The sequence below is a fragment of the Calliopsis andreniformis genome, chromosome 8 (assembly GCF_051401765.1).
Source record: "Calliopsis andreniformis isolate RMS-2024a chromosome 8, iyCalAndr_principal, whole genome shotgun sequence".
NCBI classification, from domain to species: domain Eukaryota; kingdom Metazoa; phylum Arthropoda; class Insecta; order Hymenoptera; family Andrenidae; genus Calliopsis; species Calliopsis andreniformis.
In genome coordinates, this window is record NC_135069.1 from 2,256,211 (window position 1) to 2,283,181 (window position 26,971).

At 48.9% G+C, this 26,971-nt stretch overlaps 1 protein-coding gene across 2 annotated transcripts; it reads right to left on the reverse strand.

Annotated features, from left to right (window-relative positions):
• Positions 1-1,250: 1,250 nt before the first annotated feature.
• Trim9 (E3 ubiquitin-protein ligase Trim9) lies at positions 1,251-26,545 on the reverse strand. 2 transcript variants are annotated; one of them, XM_076383697.1, is made up of 9 exons: positions 25,903-26,544; positions 24,196-24,480; positions 8,336-8,431; positions 6,831-7,224; positions 5,766-5,798; positions 3,514-3,683; positions 2,765-2,903; positions 2,089-2,319; positions 1,251-1,701 (listed from the first exon to the last, which is right to left on the reverse strand). In XM_076383697.1, exons 1-9 carry the CDS (start codon positions 26,389-26,391, stop codon positions 1,373-1,375), a joined length of 2,166 nt encoding a protein of 721 aa, XP_076239812.1. In that variant the 5' UTR covers positions 26,392-26,544; the 3' UTR covers positions 1,251-1,372. The 2 variants fall into 2 exon arrangements, with proteins under 2 accessions (XP_076239812.1, XP_076239813.1); XM_076383698.1 differs by lacking the exon at positions 5,766-5,798 and having other exon boundaries at positions 25,903-26,545.
• Positions 26,546-26,971: the final 426 nt, after the last annotated feature.

The following is a 26,971-nucleotide window of genomic DNA, read 5'->3' on the forward strand; positions in this document are numbered from 1 at the left end:
GGATAAAAGGAAGTCGAGCGGGGACTCTTGAAAGAGAAGCTTCCGGTAGGACGGAGACGAAACTGCTGCTGAAACAAAAAGCTGCAAAAAGAAATCTAAATGAGAGAAAATAGAGTAGCAACATTGTTGGGGAGACAATGTCCCTGGTTGGATAGCGGAGAGGATTTTTGTTCTTCTAGGAGATAAGCTCCATCGACGATCAGGACCTGGAAAACAGAAAAGAATGAAAGGTGAAGGGGAGGTACGATTCGAGAAGCAAATCGGAGAAGAGATAAACTCCCTTGGAAAATGGCTGGAGGCTTCTTAGGCGAGGACGAAGTTGGGATGCGCTGGGCAGCTATCTGGATGATCCTCTGCGTTTTCAGTGCGTTTTATTGATCAGATACAGTTGTAAATACAGTTGGCAAATTCGTCGGCAGTACACAGTCGAAATAGGTGTATATACAAGTATGTACAACGCTGACGTTGATCCTCCTCGTCGCTGGGAGGAGCGGCCTCACGAGGGTTTGCGCTGCAACATCTATTTTAAACGAGCTTCAGTTTCGTTTCTCGTAGTGCTCGCTTCGAACGAAGCAACGACGCTCGTTCGCGGGTACCAAGGTACAAACGGGTTTGGAGAATGGGTGTGAAGGAAATACACGAGGCTGAGAGATGGGCCGAGATAGAAAAGAACGAAAGTGTGGGAGGGAGATATGGAGGATCCTATCGGGGACTAGAAAACGTTTAACTCCGTTCCGTTATTTTACACTAAAGCTGACAAGTTTGCGTGCGTGCTGGCGTGTTTGCTTGCTTCCTTCGAAATGCGTCTTATTAAATATCGATAGGGGTTAACTTACACCTACGCTGTTACACTGATACGCGATATGGATAAGAATACGATCTCGGGCGATCGCTAGACGGAGAACACTTCGGTTTACGCGCACTTCCAAAATGTCAGTCTTCGATTCGAGAAATCTACTGGCAGTGATTCTATACCGAAAGTCTCTGATACTTATTGTTCTCTTATCACCCCTACTAGAGGTGTGCTTCTGAAACCACTAAAAAAGTTCTCCATTATTATAAAACGTCTCGAAAAGCAATTGTTCCCATGCTATCGACCAAAGGACCGAAGGCATCTTATCTTGTATCTACTCGAGTTCTTTCAAGGCGATCTAACGAGTACCGAAAGCAAATCCCCTGATATTTTCGAGAAGACGTGGACCTGTCTTCCGCGATACCTACAGAGAAAAATAACTTAACGTTCAGTAAAATCGCCGAGGCTCTCTTCGACGATCTTCTCGAGACTATCGAACTCCCTGGGCCTGTCGTGCGTCACAGAACCAGGCGACTCGGCCTCCTGTAGCAGGCCCTTCTTCAGGACGTTTAGGTACCCCTAGCTCTGAATTATGTCGCTGACGTACTCTTCGTGCAGCGCCAACAGGTGACGTGGCACGTCCAGGGCTGTGTGCAGAGTGACTGTCACTCCTCGGTTCAGGCTGACAGCTGGGTAAAACACGCCGTAGAGGTCGCGAAACGCGATCCCTCCTTGCGGTTGGTCGTTCACGAAGAAACGGAGCGTGTGAGTCGTGTCCAGGTCCAGGAGGACGCCCACTGTCGAGCCCTGTTGCACGCCACCCTCGGTCCTCTGCGCGTGGCCACCACCGTGCATGAACCAGGAACGCTGGCGGTCTATGTACATGCTCCACCCCTTGTCGTCCTTACCTAGAGGACCAAGGAATCGCTCGAGACACGTGAGGGAAATGAGGGACGACGATATTATAGTTGATAGTAAGTCACATATGCAGAAGATTTCCGGGGGGAGGATTTCTGAGTTCTCGATTTAATTGAAGACTTCGAAATGCAGATTAGATTAATCCTCTTAGAGCCAAGACATCTATGTTAAAACTCTTCTAAATCTTTTTAAAGATTTTCTAAATCTTTCTAAATCATTTTTGTAAAAAAAGAATACAACTTCTCTATGGTCGCAATAAAAGGTGAAAGACTTGTGCGAAAGATTCAGAAGTATAGGGGTTCAATATCACAGAGCCAGACGAACCCCATATGTGAGGTACGTCTTGCCTTTCAGGCACAGATAGTTGAATGACTCACCCAGCATCTGGTCTCGCGACACGTCGGCTCTGGCGATGCCAAAAGCAGGGTCGGTATCGCTGTGATAGCGATCGATGGTGAGCTCCCAGTAGTGGACGCCCCGTGAAAATCCGACACTCGAGAGGACGACTCGGTGCTCGTAGCCCTCACAGGACGCGCTCATCGCGTCCTCGGAAATTGATACCTCCTGTGGTATACCAGACGCCCCGGTCGCCCACGAAAACCACGCCACTGTCATTCAGACCGGTAGTTGACGATAAATAATCCGTGGATCGATTCGATCGGCCGATACTCGACTCGGCCCGACCATTGTTCTCGGATGACGAGCAACGGAATCGAGTGGACTGACTCGACGGCGATATATGTATCGAGGCGCGGGCTCCGAATATTGGAAACTGGGAAATTGAAACGGCGTCTAGCCTGCGCGCCACCGATAACGAATCCCACGGCACTCGTGCCTTTTCCCCGCGGAGGAGGCTCGTCCCGTGAATCTTGCGCGATAGGGAAACGTTAAACGCTTCCAAGAGCAGTCGATATTTTTGCCCGCGCAATCTACTCGCCGAGGAGCCCCCGTCACCGTCAGCTTCGCTCGTTCATCTTCCATTCGATACCGTCACACGTCGATTATCCGTTTAAACTTCTCGAGAGAGTAGGAGGCGAAGATGGGGAGACTCACCCTCGGCGGTCTGGAGACCGATCAGCTCGGAATACTCGCCCTCCCCTGCGCTGTTGAAGGCCCTCACCCTGGCGTTGTAAAGGGAGTTGAAGTGCAACCCGTCCACGGTGCATATCGTCTCTCGGCCGCAGTACACTTCCTGGTGAGACACACGAAAAAGAAATTCAAGTAAATGGCCTAGTGGTTGACCAAGTCCCAGTGAAGAACGATGGACACTAATCCTAATGTTACTAAATATTCAATTCTAAAAATAGTGATAAATATTATCATAAAATAGTCCGTTCAGTCACTGGGACGCAAGTCAAGTATCTTGAGTGTCTTCTTTTAGACTGTCCACTTCCTGGGACATTTGATATCATACTGTCCAGGTATCAGAATATTTGCCTCGCATTTTAAAATGAAATTCCAAGCGAAAGCCACCACATGTGGAACCCAGCTCCAAGGGGTATGGAAACGATAGCGGAAGTTGGAGTCACGAATGTCTACACGCGTTCCAATCAGCTTTCCTGTCGCGACAGACCTTTTTATTTTCGTAACATCGCTAACGAACTTCCGTCGCGCGCTTTTGTTCGAACCGCATCGGGGATGTGAACTTTTTGAAAATGACGCGCGAGACGGTCCAGAGGGATCGTGCTCTGTAAAATTACATTCCACGTAGACGACCTAAATTTCCCCCAGCACGAGAATCGACCTTTATCGCGCGATAAGAGGCGGGTAGATTTGAGAGGACTTGAGATGCTCGAGCTCACCCTGAATTCTCCGCCGCAGCCATCGTCTAGCTCGAGAAGGTAGCCCTCGATGGCGGGGCCTCTTTGGCCAGCACAGCCGATCCCGTGACCAGGTGGAGGCTGCCAAGCGACTGTCACGCTATTATTCTCCGCGCTGCATTCTTCTGGGATGAGGAGTGGGGCCCCTGGTGCTAGAAATTAGGAGTTTGCGTTTCGACGGTGTGAATAGGAAAACGCAGTACATACTGAAAACACAGATTTCATCAAAATATTCCAATGATGTTAGAAGCAAGCGTTAGACCTCGCGTTTTGGCGAATAAATTGCTCAGCTACTTCATGCTTAACGGGAGCTTTGAAAAACTCGATTTTTAAACATTTTTTACTTCTTCAACACTTCAAGAATATGCAATTAAGACGTAATTTCAGAATCCTGAAAATGAGCAAAGTTAGAGAAAAATTGGACAAGTTATTTTTCTTGAAATGCTCCGAATTCTAGTGCTTCTCTGATCCACAATATTTCCACTGAAATTTCCACGTGGTAAAACAGTTTTCCCCAGATACAAGGACCCTCCCTTCCTCAGCAAAATACAAGAAAGTCAATATCGCGGAACGGGAGGAACAGGTGCATCGTACCGATTGGACCGCCTCGAATGGAACGAATTTTGCGCAGGGCATTGTGTGGGAAGCAGTTGCGGCGAAAAAACGTAACCTACGATGTTTGCAGCTTACTGCGGCACCGCGTAAATCATAGGAGGACGATCGAAACGATCGTCCACTCCACGAGGAACGTGAAGCATGCTCGTGTATCGAAAAGATTTATCGCGGTGGCTCCGCAACCGCTACGACTCCTTTGTCTCGCTCGATTTGTCGCTTGACAAGCGCAGGGAAGGACCTGCGAGAGCTTCCGAACGTCCTGAAAGGCAGATGGGGAGAAGAGACACAAAAAATGCAATTTAAGAAACGTGGGTGGTGAACGATGCGAAATATTCGAAGCGAGACAGGACTCGCGAGTGAAAAAAGCAAACTCTCAGAAGTATTTACAGATATGCCTTCGAGACAGATTCCGTCGATAAAAGTTCTCCGACGGTCTCGAAGAAATAAACTTCTGTACACAGTTTGCGCATTCGAGAACGCAATCTGTCTGGAGATTTCCCCGTGCGAGGAAAAAGGAGAATTCTTCGCGATTTTACAGACCCAGCAAGGGGACAAGAGTGCGTGTCTCGACACTTTCGAATACATATTCGTTTATCATCGCAGCCGTAACACTGTCAACTAGATAATCTTTACGACATCCGTCAGTATCGAGAATCGCTATTAAAAGGCGCTCAGAAGTTTGTTTCGCAGCGACTCGAGGCAAGAATGTTCGACGTGCCTGATGCCATGGATTTATTAGCAGTTTTACGAGGACAATAAAATCGAGCGTACTCGTGCAGCTACTTTAGGTCACGTTCCCGCCAACAACGAAACCGCGATTATTCGCGTTTTACGAGAGAAAGATCTTGGTCATTTGGATTTACAGCGATTGCAGAGCGACAGAGTTTGATCGCTTACAGCATCGAAACACAAAGCCCTCGCGGAACGACATCGTAAAACAGAAAAATGTGCTTCCACGTGCATATAGCTTCCATTCTGCAACCTATCCGCGGATAATTCGATTTCCTGGTCCCAGGGAACAACTGTTACGTCTGCGTTTGCAGTTTCTTTAATTCGATACTCGACTGCGGGATCGAGGCTCGCGTTCGTGTCGGTACTTCTCTACGAGCTTACGCTGAAAGGCGAAAAGTTGGATGAAAATTGGCAAAGTTTGCTTCGACGAGGATACACAAGCGCAGGAACATTCAGAATCGGTTTTTGAACACAATCAGAGCGAAATGTACAAATTCTCGAACAGCACAGCTCTGGCTGTCAGGCAACGAAGCTTAAACGCGTGAATAATAGAGCTCGGTTAAAACTCCAGGCAATTTTACGAGTCCTATCGGAACGATAAAAGGGAGTACACGTGCACCTCCAAACAAGTAAGCAGAGGCCATGGCCCTTTCAGACGACGATCTAATACAGCCAGCGATCGTTACGGCAAAGCGAGTGTCCAATTAATCCTCCTTTGAAGCGTTTCAGCGTCGAAGAGAGGAGGCCCGTTTAAGGGAACCGCCCCCCGAGCGACGAGTAAAGTTATTAAAAATTTTTCCGCGGGAAATCGAGCCCCGAGCAATTTTCAGAGGTCAGACGCTTGGGTAATCGTTTCAATCGCGAGCAATTTTCGCTCGATTAATTACCTGTAGTCGGAAACCGCTCCTCTCCCTCGGAAGCTGCGTCCAACATGGAGCAATCGGTTACATTCCAACAGCGATTAAAGCGAAACGAGATCTTCCGTTCGACTTTTTGCGCCTTCGACGAGCCAGAGGGACGAATTTCGAGCGGGGAATCGTAAATCGATTAGTCAGAAACGCGTGTCGAGAGAAACTCGATGCTGAGCGACGCAACGCTCGTCGCGGCGACCGAGGATAATTTCCGGCCCTTTAAACGAAACGGACTCGTCCATTTCCGACGGTTAATCAGAGAAAAATCGCTACCCTTTGGCTCCTTTCTGCATAAAAAATCGACGGCGCGCACGGTGCTCCAAAACGACGGTCTGGTCACGAATAATTATATTCCACCGTAGGGATTCAAGCATGCAGAGACTCCAAAAATTCAATCGGTGACATGAAGAGCAGTGCAAGCCCAAAAATCACATTATCAGATATTTCATCCCTGATTTCAGGGATCCAACTAACTGACTACAACTAATTGACTTCCATGCATTTTACATATCTGGACCTCAAAGCCACAGTATATTCTATGCGACTTAACCCTCAGATGGCGAACGCTGGGTCAAAAGTGGCTCTGAGTCCGCTGGCTCTGTGCATAAATGTAAAACAGTTCGCTGTCCCAGCTTTAATACAGCTACTGTGCTCCGCTCAAGAGATGATCCCTGGAAGGGCACAGGGGTAAGAGGGGTCTCTCGATCTACATTGTGTGTGTGGGTGGCGTGGCGAATCGTATGCACGAGCCGAAAGTATAAATGAGACTGGGCATGTCCTCTTCCACTCCGACTAATTAGACCTGCATACCTTTCGGGGATCATCTCTTGAGCGGCGCGCTGTACTTCGGCTCTAGGATCCAGATAGGGATTACTCAAAAGAGGCTAATTTAAGCTTGCACTATTCTTCAACTCCCCAGTGTCAACTAGACATCCAGAAATAGGAAAAATTTCGTGTTCCTCCAGGACCAGAGCTTTCCAGAACACCGCGAATCGCAACGAACAGCGGCACAAGGGAAGCAGCGAAACAAGGGACACTCACGCTTGAGCTGCACGAAGGTGAGCTGGTCGATGGCGCGTCGCACCGGTTTGTCGTCGAGGGTGAGATCGAGCAGCGGCAGCCGAGCAATTTCTTGCACCCCCTCGGCGCCGCCCCACGAGCCAGCGGCGGTCGCGGCCCTCACCGACAGCATCCCGCCAATTTGGAGGAACGCCGCGCTGTCGGTCTCCTTCAGGGCCTCGATGCAGAAGGTGAGGAGAGCGGTGGTTGCCTGCAGGTGAGTCGCACATCTCGCCACTTGGTCCCTCAAAGAGCGCACCCTCGCCTCCCTCGTCTGCCGCGCGGCTTCGATCAGCCGAGATTTCCTCGCCTGCAGAAGGCTCACCAGGGCCGCCACTCTGTCTTCGACTTCCTCCTCCAGCGCCACGCACTCCTCCTGTGGAACAGCAATCATGAACAGGCTTAGATTTGGGTTTCGTGAGGCTTGAGGGTGGGTTAGGAAGGGATGTGGGTTCATGGTATACTTCATTTACTTTTGTACATGTTTGTACATGAGGTGCTATGTACTTTCTCTTTGATGCCAAGGGACTTATTATTAATACTCAAATATTCTCTATTTTTTGAGAGAGTTTTATGAAAGACACTTATGTTCTTATTTATTTCCTTATATACCTAGAAAATATTTCTTGTAATATATGAAAAGTTGAGGTCCCTTAAGGGGTGAGACCTCAAATTATAGTCGCCCCTAGATCGTGAATGGGTGTAGGTAAAACAAAACGGTGAAAGGTAGTTTTGACTGAAGTTTCAGTGAATTAAGCGTCAGCCAAACTTTGACGCGTATTCCGAAGCTGACGAAGCTTTCCATAATTGAAACTTCGGCCAACTCACTTCTAACGCCTCCTAACAATTTTCCAAGGAAATGCAAATTGCTGTTGTCTCGGCGCTTGTCTCGCGAGAGATTCCCCGCGACACTCCGAGAAACACTATGCAAATTTACATCGGCAGAGGGACTTATAAATCGAGTCTTGTAAACCGCTCACCAATGGGAAATCGAGTTTCGAGCGTTACCTGTGAAAGGAAAGTCTCGTGGATCCATCTGTCCGCGGCCTTTTTTGTCGGAATGAAATTCGAATTTCATTTGCAACCCCTGTAGCGCCTCGTTTTACAGCAAACGCAATCGTGTCCCGCGACGTGCCTTCGCCTTCGTAACGCGAGGAATTAGCGTCGGGAGAGGGAAACGTCCAAGCGGAAAAGAAAAGCGGGACACGAGTATGCTATTAAAGGTCGCCAAATGTAATTCGTTATCTCGAATACTGCCGTCTATGCCGTGTCCTTTGTAATTTGGGGATGCTTTTAGATCGTCGAGGATGTTAGAGACGAAGACGGAGGCGAAGGCTGCGTGCTTCGGGACTTCGAGACGCAGGAGATGAAGGAGACGCGGAAGGAATGGCGACAGCCAATGCAATTAACGCCGCGTCCTTCCGTAATTTCACGGAACCTCGACCTGAGACGAAATTTAAAAAGAATGTGCGATGGCGAATACTCACGTGTACTTTGTCCGTCATTCCTTTGAGCCTCTGGATGAATTCCGTCGTCGAGCGTGCCCTCTCCGACAGCTGTTGCAAATTTTGCGAGAGCTCCGTCTGTAATCACACCAAGCAGACCACGTGAGCGCAAAAATTGCCTTCCTCGAAGGACTCTACGAGTTTAGCTCCAAGCGTGATGAGATTCCTGGAGTTTTACGACAGGAGACAATTATTGTATAACAGTTTGTCTCTTTGTCTGGGATTTACCGCCCACTCCTTCATAGAATCGGACGCGTAAGCCTCGAAACAGACACGATAACGTTTTCCGTACGCTCCATCGAATCGCGGAAAAATTGCTAATCGACGGGAGGCGCGTGGACAAAAGTGCAGTGGTCCGTGGGGAAACAAAGGGAAACGCGTGTGTGAACGCGGACACGTGCCATGATCGCACCTACTCGTTCCTCTCCAACTGCCTCTGTCTACATAGGTACTCGTATGTTCAGACATTTGGTTTGGAGTACGAAACCACTCTGCAAAGATAACAAACTGATTTCAACGAGGTTATGTTAACACTCAGTATGAGCAACATTTAGAGTTTGGGGATTTGGAGTTTCAGGAACTTGTCGAACTCCCTTCTCTTAAAGGATTTAGAAATTGACAAATTTGAGTAATTGTGTGAGAATGTAGACTGTAGAATATAGATGTACCCCTGTACGGAAGTACAGTTTTAGGCATTTTAAGTCTAAGAAAAAAAGGGAATACTCTTAGCGTACAGTAGATCGAGAATGTCAATGGTCAGACTGTAACTGTTCGCCATACCCTCTGTACCTATCACCCTCTCAAAAGATATAGAAATTAAAAAGTTGAAGTATCTATGTACCAACCATAAATAAACCCTTAAACCATTTGGAAAGTTCTTGTCAGACCTGTGAGTACAGCCATACCGCGACTGATAAGAAGGGCAATATCGATATCCTTATCGTTCGTCGACCCGTCTCCGCCAGCATCTTCCCTCCTTCTGCGAAACTCGCGTCTGAGAATGCTCGCAAATTGTTCTCGATCGTTTCGGTAGGTGCGAGTCGCGAGGCTCGTACGCGTGGCTGAAGCACACCCTCGTAGTGCTCGAGAAGGCGAGCCTCGAGCGGGCTCGAGCGGGCTTGTTTTCTCCGCGACGCGCATTTACTCGTTGCCGGAAATATTGAATTAGAGCGGTGACAAAAGGTGCTCGAGAGACGCGAGATATCTCGAGACACGCGTATTTTGCCCCCGGTTCCTCGCCTCTCGGCCATTCAGCCGACGCGACTGACGCAGTCTTGCTCGCTTTTAACCCTTCCGATACCAAGGGTAACTGTAATCACCTGCCGCTCACCGTCTATCGTACAAAGAGCGAGCGTGGCCGCCCCTCGCCGTGGCGCCCACTGTGCACGAAAATTGACTGACGCTGAACCATTCACTCTTTCAACGCGTCGGAGAAATATTTCAGCCGTTCGTAGGGCGCCGATAACTAACCGGTTTATTATTCAACAAGGATAACGAGATACGGAGCGCGTTCCATCGGCGCAAACGACGCGATTAAATCCACGATCGGTATGGTTGATTTTAATTTACACCGAGCCGCGGAGACTACATAAAGGGAATAGCTATTTGTCTCCCTATCTGTCCATTCGTCCGTTCGTTGATTCTGCGACCGCCTGTCCGTCAGTCCCGTCCGTCCTGTCCTGTTCTGCTCTGTCTACATCTGTCTCTCTGTCCTGCGTGTTAGAGTAGACGCGACAGAGCACGTCAACCAACGGAAACCGAGTGGCAGTCGCTCGTGCCAGCGAGTAATTAAGTTACTCCTTTCGGATTCAAAATCCATCCACGCGTTCCTGCGCATTGTCTTTTCGAAAATTGGGGAACCCAGTTTCTCAGCTTTCTGCAGAATAATAATAACACGAAGCCAGAGGTAAATCTACTGTAAACTCGAAACACGATTAGCAAAACACAATTTTGCCTCAGTAACATTCATGAGTGGAGTTGAGGATGCGTGTGCTCTGCAAAGGAAGTGACAGACCGAATACTAGCAGCAGGCAATGCTAGACCACGTTGGGTCTTCCAAATATGTAGTTAGAGGAAAGAAAGATATAGAAAGAATATGTGTAATTTTAGTAAGAGTGATGTTGCATAAATTATCCTCAAAAAAGAATGCGTGGAAACAAGAAAATACTCTCTCCATTTTCTAAGTCCAAGTATCAGCTGTTTGAGAGCGCTAGATGATGGCAAGCGACCCGACACATGTCCTGTTGCTAAAGAATATTGTTCCCTAAGGATCTGGCCACAAAGAAAAAAGACTTGATAAAACCTTTTGGTAGGAGGACTCTGCTACCCCAACATTTTTTTGCAGCCTGAATCCAGACTTTTCCAACACAGCTGTCTATCGAAAAAGCTCTTTCTCCCGATTAACACGCTATCAGTCGGCAGTAAAAATGGCAGCAGACTGTATCGTTCGGGTCGATGGTTGATATTTCGAGGAAGGCGTGCACCTTCGCGTTTGCGTTCGCGTCTAGCCTGCGATCGTACGTATGGCGTTGTTATCGTAGAGTCGCAGCCCACGCGATTCAGCCCCATTCTGGGGTAGGGTCGGGCGAGGTCGACTGAATGTACGAGAGCGGGGGAGGGTCCGAAGCACCCTTTTCATTCTGCCGCGTGCTTATATCTCTTCTCCCACTCGTCGTCTCTCGTTTACCACCGCGCCCCAACCGTCACTACGCTAGCATTCGATGCTGCCAGCTATACGTACACAGACGAGGGACACCGAACACGATCCTGCGTAAACACGATACCCCTGCCAACAGCCATGCTCCTGGACAAAAAGATAGCCCGCCTGTGTTGTCATTAATTTGTCCACGATGCACTTGGGCTTGCCGAAATTTAACAACTGTTTGTATACCAGTCGTCAATGCACCGTGGACAAATTAAAGATAGGGGCCGAGATGCACCTCGCTTATCTGTGCAGGTTCTACTGGATAACGCAGTTCATATAAATACTGAACCACCAGGAAATCAGTTCATACACAAAATTACATATGCAAGTCCCAATGTTTTTATATAATAACTTTTCAGTAAAAAAATCATGCCGATTGTTGATACACTTGAGAAATTGTGTTAGGTATTTTATAGAAAAGAATGTTGCACCAATAGCTAGCGAACAGTTTCCCAAGTCTCGTCGAGTCCACTGCAGAGATATTGGAGGGGCGATAAGGGCTTAATTTATGGAACATACGAAAAGAGTGCAAAAAGGAGTGCTGTCGTTGACGAATAGTCCAATGCATCCCACAAATCGCAGCTCATGATTTAACGGCAACCGTGTCAGTTGCGAGCGGGGAGATAAACCTCAATTTATGGGCAATAATTTAAATTTAAGATTCGCGCCAAATTACCTAGAGCCGTGGCTGAGATTGTTAAAGAGCCTCGAACTCCAATTACAATTGAACGTTTAATGGAGAAATTGTCTCGCGTCGAGGAAACTATCCTCCTGATAACGTTATACCAGGCGAGAGATATCGATATCGAGGCGGAACGACGGAGCTTAGCAATTAGAGAATTTAAAAGCCGTCGCGACGGTGTCGCGTCGCGTATCTCAATCTGGAAGAACCGCGGTGCGTCAAATTAAAAAGTCGGGTCGTCGACCGCTCTTTTCTTTCTTTCGCCGTCAAATCACGATGCACCGACCTGTTCAATAAACACCGACAGCGATTGTTTCCCCTTTGTCTTCTCCTTTCCTCTGTGGTACAAGCCCACCAGCCATGGGCAAACCAGTTTGCATAGTCTGTTCAAAGCGACCGCGATCCTTGCACAAATTTCTTACGATTGCACTGTGGAATCTCTGAACGTTCCACAATAGCAAAGGCCAACGAAAATGCCTGAAACCATGAAAACTCTAGGTCTAGTCAAAAGGACGCGGAAGAGAAGAAAAATTTACAACGAAGAGAAGATTGAATGTAGCTTCGTCGGCAATAATAGTCGTCGAGTTTACTCGAGGCTATAAAAGATGTTGTTCAAGGAACGTCTACCGGATCATACGACGAGTTAATTAAGGAAGATGTCGTAGGATAGACATTTAATTAATTGGCTTCCTAACTACAAACGGAGGCGTGTTCGTCTGAAAGCGGCTTTCAAGGCAGACTGAATTTCTCTGCGAGATGCCGCATCTTGCAGGGAGACAGGACCGTAGATCACAATTAACGCTCGCGAATAAGAAGATGGTTACATCCCCCACCGAGGCGGAAGTGAAGCGAGTAATTTTATTTCTCTAATGCGGCAAACGTTCCAGCGAGCAGCCAGTCGTCGCCTCTGAATCGATCGACATCTCGCAACTAGCAGACGTCTGCCGACGAGCATCTACAAAGAAATTTAATTCGTCTCGCAGGCTCGGTCGAGCGACAACTTGATAGACCTCGATTGCCGCGTCGATTAATCGAATCGTCTGGAGCAGCGAGCATCTGCCTTTCCCTATCGATCGGGTTCGTTCGACTGGAAAACAACTTTAAACTTATCCACGACCTACATTTCGTCGAAGCGTGTTCGACTCGTTTCCTCCCCTTCCCTCCTCTCCTCTTCACGCGTGGAAATGACTCGCGGAAGGAAAGCAGCGAGGGGTAGGGGAAAGTAATTCCGTAATCAAAGGGACTGGGTTTAATTTAATCCGCGCGAACCGAACCGAACCATCTGCTGTTCGACGAAAGCTTTTCCCTTTGACAGGACTAAACATCGCCAACGCCTGGCTCTTAACGATCTCGCCTCCTAACGACGACGTCGCGATATCGAGTTATCCCAATTAACGAGTCGCGACGGCGGCAGCTTTGCTGAGTTATCGACGTCGGTGGCGGAGGTGCTCGGCATCCGATTCTCCAGAAAATTGAGGAGTAGCTTCCCGTTACGAAAGGAGCCAGGGACAATTCACGAGTTTTACAGAACGCGAACGCAGTTTCAGGGAGAAGATGACCGTATCCGTGTTCCTGGGTATCCTGTGTCGTGTCACGTTCTCCCTTTGAGGCTCCAATTGCCAGCTTCTTTTCGCGAACCGCTCATTATATCCCCGCTGATCGTTCCGAGCCACTCTCCGCCTTTGTTCTAATACGAATTCTGGTCGACGTCTGGTCGACGGTTCTCGAGGCGTTACGAAACGGCCAACGTAATAATTGGCACGAGCGTTCCTCGTTATTCTGCCGCTTCAAATATTCCCTCGGAGGAATAAAATGAAACTTGTTCGAGCGAAATCGATTCGCGTCAAGAGCTCTTCCTCCTGGAACGCGTGTTTTTTCCTGCGCTTGTTTCGCCTTTATCGTTTCCAATTAACTTTTATTCGACAACATTCGGCGGAATGTTCGTTATCATTTTCCGGGCCTCTCTCGCGGCTCTTGTCCCGGAAATAATACACGAGGATCATTGCCCCGAGTGGGGGCGTAACTCGAAGCTCGTGCTCGAAAAAATATTCGCCTAGTTATGGATGTTCAGCGCGTTCGATTTTTTGCCAAACGAGGGCCTGCTGTTTCCCCGACGCTCGGCATGCCCCCGTCGTTCCGAGCACACCAGTTTCTTTTCTCCGAGTGTTCAGCCGCCTCCACCCACGCGGCGCACCCTCAGCTTTCGCCTGGTCACGTACTCGAGCTATGTAAAGTCTCGTTAGACCAGAAAGCTGGTCGAACGCGCACCAGAGGATTTTCCCTTTTTTCCCCTCGCTCCACTCTGTTCCTTCCAGCCTACGAAATACTTGACAAATCTTTGCTCAACCGATGGCAAAAAATTGTCACGTGCACGGACGCGGAGTCGTGGTGTGGAAGCGCAGAGGAAATAATAGTGGAAGCGGAGATCGTGGCTCGAAAATTCGTGGCTCGTACACGTTTAGTACGCTTCAGCGACGGCCGAGTAATATTTTCAGCCGAATCAGCCAAGTACCGAGTAATTGCTCAAGCGTGGCCACGCTGCACTCGTATTTCGCCTGCACAGGGAAGGGACGAACCCCTCTCGAAGGGACCGTGACCCGAGCCAAAGTTCCACGTTCGTCTACCGACCACGCTTTTCACGGTTAGGCGCACCAGCGATCGATTCGGAGGAAATTCGAACCTTCCTCTCTCACTCTCCATCCTTCCTGTTTCCCTTAAGGGAGTACATCTCTGTCCTAGGAAAAACCTTTCCGTTTTTGCTGGGTCAATAGACTGACTGAAAATTCAAGCTGGATTATTGTAATTTATCCTAAATCTAAGATCAAACGAGCTCCTAGCTTCTGCAAGTCTTCTAAAAATTGTTCCTTCCTTTCAGCTTCCCTTAAGCTCAATTTCAGCTTCTCAATCTATGCAAGATTCTTCTCTCAAAATTGTTCCATCTGCAAGGTTTCTCAGCCTTTCCATTCGATTAGGCCTCGCGTTAAGAACACTGTATCTCTCACGTGATCCATTGTCTGAGCAAAAGGGTTAACCCAGACAGCCTCTCGGGCGAGATCGATGCGATGAAAAAAGAAAAAGGCGTGGGAGGGTTGGAACGAGCGCACGACAAACGAGCGCGTTAACCCGAGAGTCGTAAAAGGAATAGAGCGAGCCTCGTAAACGTTTGCGTTCGTCTCGGCAAATCCGTTAGCGGTTGTAAGTAGCGAGCTCGCGTAAAACCAGAGAAACGATCGACGATCCTGCGGGAATGGCGCAGCCATACCGATCACGATCTCTCCGTGTTCGTTTCGCTGGAACGTTTCCCTATTCGTTCTCTCGACTAAACGCTTCGAGCAAACTGCTCTCGCGAGGCCGCGAGGCTGTGACCTACGCCGAAACATTTCTTTGCTCTGCTCGCGTTCGGTTCGTTTGCTGTAACTTCCAGAGTAGAACGACGGGGCTGGGATTTCTGCGAAGCCTGGAATATCTATCTCGTGCGAGGACGAAAAGAGAGAGGACACGTGGTGCATACAAAATTTCGAATCGAGTATTCTGCTCTCGTGTGTCGCAGCCAGACTCCTTTCGTCGGAGATTCTCGCAATGTGTCTTCCGTGGGACCAGAGGAAATTAAAATTGTAAAAAATATTTGGACGTGACGGTATTAGAACGATAATAGGGAGAAGAAAATAGGGGAGCATTTTCCATGCTTCTCTTTCTTACTTTTCATTTTCATTCTTGCAGAGGACTGATTGTACTCCAATTGTACTCAGATTAAAGTATCTATAGAAACGTTATTGTTGCAGTACAAGCGGTTTACTATCTCGCTCACGGGGGGGTTCAAGTGTAACAGCAGCTTGAAAGGGTTGGCGCGAGATAACAGTTCAGAAAGAAAGTCTCATAACTCGAGGTGATTCTTGATTCGAGGCGTTATTGCATTTCGTACGGCAGCATGGGGGTCGTTAACGAACCGATAACGACTCGACCGAGTCCTCTTTATCGTCCCAGTGGAATGAATAGTCCGAGGAGCGGGCTCGGTCGCGTTCGGCCGATCGAAATCTCGAGACGATCGTCGCACGTGCGTGACGAAACGAAGCAAAACAAGGGGAACTTTCCTCGTCTCCTGGCCTCTTTCTCCAGACTCATCCTCCGCGTTCTCGTTACTCTCTATTTCCACCAGCCACCCTCGCGGTGGAAAGTAAATGCTCTTTGGTTTGATTACGAAATCACGATAGATCCAGGAAAAGCGGGTCGCAGTTGCCCTCGTTCGCGATCCTTCTGGCAGCTGCCACTGGTTCACGGTTGTCGAGTAAATTTAGAAAGCGATCCGAACTACGAGAGCTTCTCGAGCCACGTGCTTTCGACGAAAGTCGCGCCCTAAATCAGAGGCGATCGTCGCTCCCTTATAGAATTGACGCTGACTCATCGTGTCCCCAGCTTCATTCAGTGTTCCTTTTACTATTGTTATTAATAAGACCAGCTCGATATACAGGGTGACCCAGAAGTGGTGGTACAAACGAAAAGAAGGTGATTCTACATGAAAAAATCAGATAAAAATTGTGCAATATCATGTTTAATTTTCGAGGAAATTTCCTTTGAATTTCAATGGACTACAAGTAGGCACTTCAGCAAAAAGCGAAAGGGGAATACCTCTAGCTCACAGTAGATAGAGAGCGTCACTGGTCAGACCACGAGTATTCTTATCTTCCGTACTCAAAAAACTATGCTTCCCTACAACTTACTTTCTTTTTCACGTAGAATCACTGTCTGTTCGCTTGTACCACCCCTAGCTTGAACCACCCTGTATTTACTTTTCTTCTTGCAACGCTCCAGCCTAAAGCCAGGAAATTTCAGGATAAAAGAGACGCGAATTTGACTGCTTCGATCGTTCTCACGCAGAGATACAGAGACGTGAACAGCCGATGCAACTCGTAACGGGCCGTAACGCGATTACACAGCTTTTTCCCTAACGACATTCGAGCCAGCGACGCGTTCCTGCCGTCACGTCACTCTCATGACGCGCTCGAGCCGCAACAGATCTAATTACGCGCGACTGACAGTCGATGCAAAACGAGTTCCATAGACGGATTTCCATTCCGGCTCGCGAGCAATGCTCTCTCTCGATCCCGACGCGTTTGACTTCACGGATTAAACGCGTCACGCGGGCCCGATGGAACAGATATAGCGAAGTTCTTGAAACCCGCTCGAGTGCTTTGTAAAGCGATACCCTTGAGGGGACAGGCCGCCAATTGTGTTCTTAGACACTCCTTCTGGGGCTGCGCTTATCTCCTTGCACCTATTTCGCGTTCGGGACCTGGGGCGTCCAAGTGACGCCAATTGGAGATCTCATCGCAAAAGTCCTTGTCAAATTTTCTGATTCCTTTAACAGGGACATTGGCCAGAAATGAGGTTCACAAGATAGTGGAAGCTATCTCGTCAAAAATATAATGAATGTACTCTGATGGATACTTTGTCAAAAAGAATTGAGACTTGAGAAGGATCGTTTTCGTCACGAGCTCTTCAATCGCTTGCTGAGAAATTTATGAGCTCTCTACTGTGAAACCGTAACTACTTCTTCACCGATTTATTTCCAATTAAAACCGACTGATCAACCTTTCCCCAGAATGCACTCAACTGATTCATAACAGAAAATTAAGTAATTAAAACATCCGCGAAAATAGTAAGAGCGATGGTCCATAAGTCGAGGCTAGATAAAAGGAGTTCCTTCTGGTGGAAAAGGAGCACGATAAATATCGCTCGTTAAAGCTTGGAAATAATAATTTCCGAGGTTCCAGGAACCGAGTGAGTAGCAGGTCGGGAAACGAGGGGATCCACTTTGGTGCTTTCCACGAGCAAAAGGGAAGTGAAGCGAAAACGGTAAGCGTAACGCGCGATTCCAGCGCAGCTGCGATGCTCGGGCATTTTCGAATCCCAGAGCAAAAGATTCGCGAGAGATGCCCAATGATATTTTTAGAAGATGAAAGGGAAGGAAACGAACTCGCAGCGCGAGCGAACGACAACGAGGGACTCGCTCTTTCTGTACGAAAATTCTCTCGATGGAAGAAGCGAGTAACGTGAGGGGAAGAAGAGTGATTGGAGTGAATTCGCAATTGGTAGTGGATAGGAAAATTTGAAAGGGTGGAAGGGACTCCTATGTAACAAATCTCTATCCATGTCATAAATCTCTAATGATCGAAATAGGAGGCAGTCATATCTTTATAAAAATCTTAAGATCCTCAGTCTATGCACTGTACAATAAAAAAGGAAAAAATATCTGAGTTTCTCGGCAGCATCCCTCGGAACTGCAAGCAAGCGCTGGCTACTCACTTTTTTCTGGGGACCGTGGGAAAAACCTAGGAACCAGCAAAAACGATTGAAACCGCTACTAGCCTCGGAGCAGCTGAGTAAACAAACAGTCTTCGATATGCTACGCGAGTTTGCTTTTTGCTCTGGTCGATCTTCCGCGAAGTAGAAAGAATCTGTTCTCACTTTTTTCTGCATAGTCGAGTAACTCAGTTTCGGAGATAGAAAACGTAGATGTGGCCAGAGTCGTTTTAGTTGGCCGTACTTGTCACGCCCTTTATCTACTTACAATGAACCTACGGAAGAGCAGAAGCAAACTCGAATAGTACCTAGACTCGCGATATAAGTTCACCCTCTCCCTCGTGCCCTATGAACTCGTGTCGAGGTAACCATAGCGAAGAAGTTGGCTGAGAATCGCAGACCGGATGAAACGTTACGAGGGAATCGTCTGGGCAGAGTGCTCTCGCAAGAAATCCGGCTTTTATCTTGGAAGGAATAAATTGGCCGCTGCTTTATCCGTGAAAGGGCAGAGTGTTCGGAATAATTCTGAATCCGAACGGAGGCCTATTCTCTGTGGATATATTGCGCGATATAAACGTCTGAAACGAAAGGAAACACAACGCCTGCATACGAGTACAAATTGCTCTCGGCCACCCCTTCTCCCAGGGTCCCCGCAACGAGTCCACTGGCGTAGAAAGTTTTCCTAGGAAAAGGAAACAGAATCGATCCTGCGCCACGGATTCTGGCACTGTGCCCTTCCACCCGACAGCTTTCATTTTTCAAGCGAGTGGAGGGAAAAAGGATCGCGTATTGGCCGCTAATGCGAAGTGTCTGTCGATGGGAGTCGATCGAAAGACGAGGTCCCAGGTACAAATCTATTATTTATTCGGGAATCGAAGCTGGTGTCTAGAGTACTCTAGAGGCTACGCCAGTGCTCGCGCGGGGACAAGCTACGCACTGTAGACAGACGGCGCGAATGGGAACCCATAGAGAAAAGGGGGGTTGAAGGGTCTGGAGGGGTGGATGGAGAGAGCAACTTATCGACTTTGCAAGGGGTGCATTTTCCAGCGTTAAATTCGAAACGAAACATCGGGCCAGAGGGAAAGAATGGGGAAGAGAAGACGACGTGGAGAAGAAAAGAGAGGGGCGTGGGTGGTAGTGAAAACGTCACGGCATATGTCGTGCGCAGAGGCACTATGTAACGCGTTTTCGTCGTTGCGTAGCCCACCACCCTAACTGCGTGCGTTGCACTTACCATCGTGCCACCATAAATATCCCATTGCGAGACACCCCAGCGATCCGTCTATCCTAGCCACGGACAGTTCCGTTAATAAATTCACTGCGATATTTCGTGTCCACAATTTTCCACAAGCTAATCACCATGCAGGGAGATACTCTAATCGCCTTCGAAATTCACGGTCAGACAGTAAAACAGTAATCGCAGTCTCATGTTCGAAATCGCGCTCGAAGGTTCGACGTCCCCTGCTCAGCTCGCACGACAGCAAAAGAATGAAAGAGTGCTGGAACCCTCTTCACGCACGCACGCTCGCATCCTACACTTTTTGTTTATTTACTAACATGAGTACGGAGCATCAAAGGCTGGCACTGTTTCAAGAACTATTCTCGTTTTTAGGTCCCCGCGCCACTCTCGGCTTCTCCTACATTTTCTTGCCATAATTCTAGCACCACCGTTCCATTTTACTCAACAGAATCGAGTGCAAGACTCCCATTTTTCGACTCCATTTCTCTTCGAGTTATTCAAAACACTCGCCTTCGTGCTTCTTGTGCAAAGGAGGGCTCAGGTTCGCTAGATTCTAACCCTTCCGCAAATACACGTCCTCTGTCTCCTCAATTACATCGATCTAGCTTTGGGTACAGGAGAGGCTCTCGTGCAGCACTGTCCAGAATTACCATTGTCCGTTTCATGCGCCGATTTACCCCTGTTTGCCCCTCTCCAATTTCTAGACGAGAGTTCTCCTTTCCCGTCGACTGCACCGCGTCTTATCGTCGTCCTCCGCCTTCATCCTAATCGGCCGTCTCCTCCAGGGCGACCCTCCGCCTGCCAGATTCCGCTGGCGAGACCCGCGCTCCAACGAGGCGGAAAAACGCGATGGAACCGCAAGGTAAACCAGGCGGAATAGCTCGGCGATGTTTGGAGCCTCGGTTCATCGTTCCTCGTCGCTGCTTGTACCTTCTTTGCCGAACATGAATCGCGGAAATTAAGCGGCTGCCCTATCGCCGAACACGCTTCTGACGCGGCTGTTTCGCCGACGGCGCGGGGGTGGCTCGTTTAAGAAGCAATTTACATTCCCCTCGTGGCGCGTTCGACGCCCCTCGCCGCGTCATCGTTCGTTAGAGCTGTCCATCGTTTTCAGCTTCGCTGCGTTTATCTCGCCCCGATCGTTTTTATCGTTCGCGCGGCGTTTATCTCGTAATACCCGACGATGTACGCGCGTCTACCTCCGCCAAACATCGCGCTGGCCTGTAGGAAATTTATTAGCCCTGACAAAGGGAGCAGAGCGAAACGAGTCCAACGCGATAACGCGATCGCCGTATGCGTGCTGCATTAGCGAGCGATCTCGCCTGCTGATAAAGTCACACTATTTGGGGCCGCGGCGCAGAGCTGTCCTGCGAACGAAACCTTTGGATACATTTTTCGGGGGATTTAATCCTGCGATGCTATTCGATAATCGTCTTTTCTGAGAAACCGATGGCAGATTTTCCTATATTTTCCATTTCGTATTTTTCTTTCGATCCAATCATACTCGTATCCTTTGCGAACTAGGAAATGATAAGCTAATATTCCTCCAGCCGCTCCGAAAGCATTCATTTCTGAGGATACGTAAAGAAACCCCCATTCGCTTTTCGCCTTTGCGTACTCCGTCTTCCATCCTCCTCCGAGGCTCGTGCATTTTCGTTCTCCCTAAGACCAGCTCGAAAGGCTCCAGCGAGTAAGCCGAGATGTTTTCAGACGGCACCAAACTTCGCTCCTCCATGAATTTTTAAACATAATACCGCGACGAAACTCTCGGCAAGCTCTGGCAGGTGAATAAAGATTTCTGTTCGCACCATGGAGCGTTATCCCAGCAAGGTGCGTCTCGCGAAAGTGTTTTAATAACTCCTTTTCGCCGTCGCCAATGATATACACGAGCAATGAAAACATCATTATGCGCGGTCTACATTTTGTCCTCCAGATTCCAAGCGAAACTTTCGTCATCCAGCTGCGCGAGTAATTCTAAAAAACCCTTCACTCAGCGCCGTTTCGTTCCCCGTCGAAGCGCGCAATCTTGAAGAGAGTCGCCTCGAGAAATGCTCTCGGGAGGCTCGAAAGAGACGCGGATTCGGAAGGTGGAAACTAGTTTAAACGGTGTCGCTGGGCAAAAGTGGTTTTCGTTTCAAAGCGGTTCATTAAGTCGCGCCGCGAGGAAGACGAAGGGGTCCGTCGTCCGTCTTTTCCACGAGGTGTCCTTTCAAAGTTCCGCGCCTCGCGGTCACCGTCCGCTGGCCGAGCAACAAGCTCTGCTCGTGCATACGAAAGGTGCTTTACGTCGTGCCTCGACTGACGCCATTTCCTAGCAAGTTTCCATTTACGGAACCTAATGGCACAGCCCATCTAGAAAGTCCGCGGTCGCTTTGCCGCGAGGTCGATCCGGATCTTCGAGTCGGGAGATCTATTGTCGATGAAATGGATGAGGCAGAGTCGTAGGAGCTAGTCTATGCTACCTTCGAGTGTCTTTGTAAAAATTTGATCAAGGTATTTCAATCTTTTTTTCAGGACATGTATAATAGGACCTCGATTAAGATTTTTGAATCTCTTATCGGCTGATGTGGTGAAGTAACAGAATTTCTATTACTTCAGCTTTCAATTTTGAATAAAAAAAAACTCACAAGTGAATTTTCTGTGTAGAGTATACACCATCATAAATTTTTCCTAAAGGGATAACAGTGATCCCACACCAGCCGAGCCTTAAAAGCCTGTAAACAAGTGGTGCCCTGTAATAACTGGGAAGAACGCATTCGTCGGTGTACACTTTCAAGAGTATCACTTTACAGACTCTCAAGTGGGTCTCGAGAAGGTCCCTGTATCAGGACAGGCACGTTTTTCGTCGAGTTGTTTATCAACGTAGCCCAGGAGGAGCGAAGGGACTCGGTTTACAGTCTGTAATCCAGCGACAAACAGCTCGAAAGAGGTGGTCGAGTTGTCGCAACGAAACGAGATGATCGGGGTACTCGAGGGTGCGTATCGAGGGCGGCAGCGTGAGAACGAAGAGAGACGTCCGGCAGCGAAGGACTCGAGCTGCGATATATCGAGGGGAGAGGATATAATAAGGACACTTGTCGAGAGCGTGCGCGCTCCAATTTCTTTCGTGTCCTCGATTGTACGAGGAAAGGCCACGTGGACGTTTTCTTTTCTGCCGTCGAGCCCCCTTTTCGTTCAAAGGCGCGGAACAATGCGAAACGAGCGGGAACAGGCGGCCCAAATGCACCAGCAGTTTCACGCTCCCATACTGAGAGCCGGAAGCTTCGATTCAGCCGCGATAGCGAGACGTACAACCAGTCGATCGGGAGCCAGGGGAAACAAGGGGCCTAGAAAACCCAAAGGAGCGCGGTGGACAAGCAGAAAAGCAAACATGTCCGATGCCCATTGCGCCGAGCGCGGTCGATGGACATTACGGCGATTAGGACACAGAGAATGTCGGCATTCAGTGGTCCCTCGCGACAGCACAGTATTCCCGCCGTCGGCCGAGAGGCCAGCCAGACTAATTACCGAAATATCGGCTGCGCGCGATGCGCCTCTACCAGTCTCGCATATGTCAACGATAATGCGCAACAACGGCTGGATTATGGCCAGTGGAATTCGCTCGAGGGACGATTACTATTCGAAATCGGCCCATCTAGCCGTGGGATTCCTCCCTCCCCAGATTTGGCCACCTAAATATCTGGGGTAATCGTAGGTAATAACGACTTAAAGGAAAGTACAATTTCTGGTTACTTGGCATTCCAAGGAAAACGTATTTGTCTGTATTAGAGTTTTTAAAGATTTGAGAAAGATTCATTTTCTTAGGTCTTAGAAGATTTGGAAAAATCCATTTCTCTAGGTTCTCAGAAATCTAGAAGAATTCTAGGTTCTAAAAAATCTGGAGAAATTCATACCCCTAGATTCCAAACACCTGTGAAAATCGTATCCCCAGGTTTCCCAGGACCCAAGAAACTTCACTCCCCAGATTTCCCAAGATCAGGAGCAAGTATTCGACGCAAGAGACTCAGAGTTAAACAAGGCGTGAAAACGGGAGCAGGCCCGAGAGCCCAGAGAAACCAGGGACCAGCGCGAGTAAAATTTCGTCCAGCGCGAAAAAAGAGGGCCAGCAATGAGCCAGGAGAAAAACGTTGCGGTTGCAAGCCACAAGGGTATCGTGTTAACTAACGCGTCGCTCGAGCGTATCCCGAACAGTTGACCGCGTCTCTTTCATCGCTGATAAACGTGTCGGTGGCGAACAGATCCCCGTGGATGGTCTGCGCGGGTACGCGCGTAAGCGAAGGTAAACGAGAGTGCTAGTCGAATGGTTGTTTGTTCGTCGAGCAATTACGAAATTGCCAGCGCGGCCCGTGGTTTTTTCTGCAGTCGAATAGAGGAGGAGATCAGTGGGTCGGGGAGCGAGCAGGTGTTTGTCTTCGAGGGAAAATCGAGGGTGGGTTTCGCGTTCGAGGCACACCCACGACGTGGGACACGCGATATCGGAAGCAGCTGTCGATCGAACAGTTTCCCTTGCACTCTGCCCCTCTTCCTGAATCGGTCATTGATCCGCGGATCCGCTCGCGGAAATAGAAACGTCGATCGCGTTCCCTGAATGGACCGACGACTCTAGAACCAGTTTCGTCAAGGTCGTGAATAAATTCCTCGTTCGTTAACGCGCGCCAAATGAAACCGAGCGTGAGACTGAGTAATTTTGAGAAGCCCTGGAGACAGGCCTCTCCCTTAGTGAACAATGTAAATAATCTGTCATATGGCCCGACTATATAAATACAGAGGTGTTAGCTACCTACTATTCCTAGTATTCCTAGAGTTAAATAAGAGATTATGTCACTGTTTAAATATTCCTTTAAAAAAGAACTCTCGTTTGCCCGAGAATAAGAACTTGTGAAAAATTGCAGATAGTTGCTCGAGAACAGACTCACCTTCTGAGCTTTGCAGGCAGCAGCCAGAGGCACCACATCGTGGGGATGAGCCGCGTGACGGTCCCGAAGACAAAGGACACATATCGCGATCTTGCAGAGGGCACAGTAGAGGGTCAACGGCTCGCCGTTGTGATCGTTGCAAACCGGTGTAGATTCTCCAGCCGAGCCTCGGGAACCTTTGGCCCCGTTCGATTGCCAGCTGCCTCGAGGTGGGCCCAGATTGTGCGCCGCCAAAGGCCCCCTCTTCGGATGACAGGATTCTCTGCAGCCGTCGCAGTACAACACCTGAAACGACCCCACGGTTCACCTTTTCACGTGCTACTTCCATCCCTTGCGTGATGCGCCTCGATCTGATCGTGTGCAGTTGTTCCTCGTAAACATTTACAAATAGCGTGAAATGTTAGGAGGAAACGCTGGCAGCAGACCATGGGAACTTCTTCTGATTCGACCGAGAAGAAAGGTGTATTCAGGAGGTCCGATTTTAGATGATTTTAGGGTAAACAGAGATCGACGAGGAAAGTGGTTGGATACTGAAATTTAGGCCTAACAAGGAAATACGGTTGAAGAAGCAGGCGAGCGATGAGGTCGGGGACAAGAATATTAAACGCGTCAGCTTCGACTCGGCTCTCGTTATTCACGCACGAGCAACGCCTTCTTGCCCTCTTTACGTTGCCACTCGAGAAAGTCGATTCCCGAGAAGCCCGTGACTCGTGGCATTCCTGATTAAGGAACGCTCGGGCGTGAACCTAAACAAAGGGAGCCAAGCGCGGGTATGATTGGCAATGCTTTGCTGATTGGATTGCCCGAGACTTTATATCCCTTGTTTTTTACACGTATATTGACTAGAAAATTTCGAACCCTGTTATCAGACTGCGTATTGCCAATCTAACCAACGACACGTAACAGAGAGTGCTAGGATCGTACAGATTACTGCTGCGTTTGTAGTGGTACGATAGGATATTTTCGAACCAAACAAACGCAGCTATGCTTTCGCCTCGCATTGTACCGCATCGAAATCACGATTCCCTCTACACAGAGATTCTACTGGACCAATCAATTCCTTTCACAAAATTCCTGATGGCTTCGGGATTCAACAAGTTTGATGATTAGGTAATTCGTGGGACAGTCACACAGGCTGGCGTTGAACGATCGCGTGACGACCTTGTTGATCACGAAGGATGCGGGATCCTAGCGATAATCACCCACTAAAGCCAGAAATAAAAGAGAGTGAACCTCACAGGAATTAAAGAAATTACTATAGTTATAGCGCCTCGTAGAAATACGACGAATTTAGTAGCGAGGGAAACGGTGCTCTCGATGAATGAAACTGCTAAATGTATTCTCTGTTAAGTGCTGCCTTCTGCAGCAGATCTGTGCCTCCATACAAAATTACAGAAATTTACACAGGGTCAACGAACCTGATACCCAATTACTCAAATGCCCCTAAACCAAACGTCCTAAGAAAGCATCCAGAGAAGCTCAAGTTACTAGCTAAGAAAAGAGAAAAACATCCTCAGCAAATCTTAGTTTAAAGTCTCCAGAAACCATGGCGGTAAAGTGACCCCAGTGGATCTAAAACCTCATCTATGTCTCTCAAACTATATACAAGATAACATTTAATTGCGTCACAGTACACATAGCGAAAAGAATTCCTTGAAAATGTACCCAAAGGCAAGAACGTTAAAATAATTGTTGCAATGTACTGACCTCGCATTGCTCGCAGGCGACGGTCGCGTCCCTAGGCTCTCCCTCGCACATCTGACACTGGAGCCTCGTGTTCCTGGACTCTTGGTACTTGTCAACAATGCGCTGCATCGCCCTGTACTTGGGCAAATTATGAGCTCCTCCTTCATCGAAATAAACAGTCTTCTGGCAAACTGGACACGAGAGGCAAAGGGTGCCGCCGGACGGCGGGAAGCCTCCGTTTCCGGGCGTGCCGACGTAGCTTCCAGGTCGCGAGCTCGTCGACGTGCTGCTGCAGACCACCCCCGAGTCCGTTTCGGACAGGATCGACAGCTTGTCCGCCTCCTGATCGGAACCTGGGGCGTTCGACGAGTCGGTCGTCGACTCTGGCGGCGAGTCTGGCGGCGCTTGAAGGTTCACCGCGCACGAGAGACAAAGAGCGTGCCAGCACGGCAACAGCACCGGCTCCACGAACAGCTCCTTGCAGCAGGGGCATCGTAGCTCGTCCTCCATCCTTCTGCCTAGAAGCCTCTGGTTCCGCTACAATCACCCGCCAGCGTGACCGCGAGCCACCGCGTGCCACCCGCACTTCGCGCCTTCTTCGACCTCCACGAGCCTCCCAGCGATCCTCCTCCTTCGATTCGATGCTCCACCGACCGCCAGAACCGATCGATCCCGTGGCTTTTCGCGCTAAGCCTCCTCGCCGCGGCAACTTTCCTCCTGCCCGCTCATTACACGCCTCTTGCTACACGCTGCCTTTAGGGGGGAGGATTCTTTCGTCTGGAGATTCGTCATAAGACCTCCCGATGGGAATTCAGAGTCGAATAGTCGCACTTTGTCTGGGGCATGTCGAGGCTTCGAGTTTTCGCGAGAGACTATCCATCGCTTGTCGATCGCATCGCAAAGTCCTGCGACAAACGAGTCCTCTACATTTTTCACTAATAGACGCGACGCGGAGTGCTTCGTTTCTGTGGGGTGCTCGCTTCGCTGTTTCGAGGCGTGAGGGATGCGGGGGATATCGCGCACTGTTTGTTTATGGTTCGAGGGTCGCCGAGTAGTCCCGCGGGTTCACTGTTTCGGTTTGATATAGCGA

Coding starts and splice junctions, on each gene's coding strand:
- Trim9 (XM_076383697.1), bottom strand. CDS start 26,391: ATGGAGGACGAGCTACGATGCCCCTGCTGCAAGGAGCTGTTCGTGGAG. Junction 24,481..25,902: donor TCGCCTGCGAGCAATGCGAG/GTCAGTACATTG, acceptor GGGTCGTTTCAG/GTGTTGTACTGCGACGGCTG. Junction 8,432..24,195: donor CTGCCTGCAAAGCTCAGAAG/GTGAGTCTGTTC, acceptor GTGTGATTACAG/ACGGAGCTCTCGCAAAATTT.